Below are 2,327 nucleotides of genomic sequence, written 5' to 3' on the forward strand. Positions count from 1 at the left end.
TGTGTTATAGCGGGACTTGGATTAAGTCGCCCACCACAACACTAGGTAATCAACTAAGTCTTCTTTAGTGTCTACCTTCGGTTTTTTCGCTTCGATCTTCGGTCTCGCCACAAATGCGCGTCAATAGATTCGGTTGCGTATCCGGACGACAGACTTAAAGTTGATTGGACCTTGGTAAGTTCGTCGAGAGCGTACTTATACGGTTGCTATTTAAGCCCATGTTCTTCGCAGGTCTCGCTGAAAACGCTCGTTCACTCGTTCCACTGTTCGGATCTTCTCAATCAGACTCATTCTAATTGTGTCTAAGTTCTCGACGTCGCTCTGTTTGAGATAGTGGATGACGTTAAATGAGACTAACTTCCTCTGACTCGCCTTGCGCAATAGGATGTTCTGGTCCCGCTGGATAACCTTGCTACTTGCCGCTGCCGCTCGCTCCGCTTTCCTGAATTCCTTCTTTTCGCGTGCCTTATTCTTGCTCATGCACGGATTTCGTTGGCAGTTAATCTTCACACGCACCAAATGTCCTTTTCCTAACGGTCGACTCTACCCCTACCGACTCTGATGTCGGATACAGTACCTCGAAGTACTAAGGAGAGTACTTTCGAGGAAAAAGAAACACTTGGGCGATCGCAAACCCGACACTAGTCTCTATGAAACGTTGCCGTTGAACCCTTGCCTGAACTAGATTGAGTAACCTTACAACCTTCTATTTGCTCGGTGTAAGTCCTTGCTGCTAAACTGAACTGAACTGAACAAGGAAGTGCTACGAAATGTAACGGTAGCGAGCTTCATAGAGTAAATTGGAAAGTGATTAGATTGTCGTGTTAAACTACTTTCTACGAAAATGTATACTATACTAAACTACATCAAGTAAGTGTTTTTTTCTACGGCTTCTTCAACGGCCTTGGCTGTCAATGGTGCGCCAATCTTTAGCTTATTCGACAGCCTTGCCCTCGTTTTGTTAACGATGCGATAAGCTGTATTCTTGGTCGGCAACCTTGCCATCGTTACATTGGCAAATAGGTTCAAGTTCCATTCCTAGAGTGGGTAGTCTTGCGCAGAGTAGAAGCGCCACGCGTCGACTTTATTGACTTCATTGAATTCATCGGCACTGGCGGGGACAGCTGAGCCAAGCAACGACAGCGCGGCAGCGAAATAAGCAATTGACTTCACGATCGATGGAAGGCAAATGGACAAGTGGGGTTGGGATGGGAAGAGATTATTTAATTTGAGTCCTCTTTTCTTTGTATCGCCCGTCTTGTTCTTCGAGTTGCATCGTCCGTAGGCTACTTGAACTACTCGGAGTAGTACTCAAGTGTAAGACACCAATGTGTCTTGCACACTCGGAGTAGTTCAAGTAGCGTTTGACTGATCACCTCAAGAGCAAGACACATTGGTGTCTTACACTTGAGGTGATCAGTCAAACTTTGTAGCCGACGCCTGTTCATACACCTTACAAATGGACGCCAAAAATCACTACCAATTCGCATGTCGAGCTGCCTTGTATGCCAAGAAGGTACACTTTTCTGCGGAAGCCGGACTGTTTCTGCCCAATTATAGGTCAGCTAAAACGTAACGAGATTGGAACAGGTTCATCCGAGCCATGTGTTGGAACAGTTCACTTTTGGCATGACCCATATTAACGGAACATGAAGGGAGATTGAGCGAAGAAAAACCGAAGATTACACACCACCCCTGGTCGAGCAGGCGCGTTACAATTGGCGAAGCGGTTCCACAACATGTGGTTCTAATTACGGCCCTCGTGGAGGAATGTCATAAAACAAACGATAATCCAAACTCAATGAACCATGCAAGGTGTCCCATTTGTTTTACAATGATACTAGTGCACCAAAGTAACTTTTACTGGTACAATGTACAATGTACAGTACTTCGTAGTAGTAACAAATCCAAGTAGTGCAATCACAGTCTGACGATAACGATTGGATTGACTTGGCTCTACTCTAGTAGTTAAAAGACCATTCATTTTCCAATTTCCATCATGAAGTTCGCAGTCCTCGCTTTCACCGTGGCCGTCGCTACCTAGCCCTAGGCGTTTGCAACTATCAGCCCCGTAACGACGCTTTCGAAATCCTCGGGGGACAGGAAGCCCTAGTCGGCAAGCACCGTTATGTTGCTGGGCTCAAGAAGTCACCCGATGGTGAGACCGTGTGCGGCGGCAGTCTGATCGCCCCCAATGTCGTTTTGACAGCGGCGTCTTGTTTCAACGAAGGTCTAACTTCTGTGGTCGTGGGCACGCACTCTTTAACCGGTTTTGCCGACGGGGAACTGGCCACTGTCACCCAGCAAATCGAAGACCCCAATGGCAC

The 2,327-nt window shown here is 46.9% G+C and overlaps 1 protein-coding gene across 1 annotated transcript; it reads right to left on the minus strand.

Moving 5' to 3' along the window:
* Window positions 1–210: 210 nt before the first annotated feature.
* On the minus strand, window positions 211–1,005 carry H257_16309 (hypothetical protein; the record flags this gene model as incomplete). The annotated part of the gene is made up of 2 exons (XM_009844685.1): window positions 211–504; window positions 889–1,005. 2 exons carry the CDS (start codon window positions 1,003–1,005, stop codon window positions 211–213), a joined length of 411 nt encoding a protein of 136 aa, XP_009842987.1.
* Window positions 1,006–2,327: the final 1,322 nt, after the last annotated feature.

This window comes from Aphanomyces astaci (assembly GCF_000520075.1).
Source record: "Aphanomyces astaci strain APO3 unplaced genomic scaffold supercont1.83, whole genome shotgun sequence".
Taxonomy (NCBI): Eukaryota; Oomycota; class Saprolegniomycetes; order Saprolegniales; family Verrucalvaceae; genus Aphanomyces; species Aphanomyces astaci.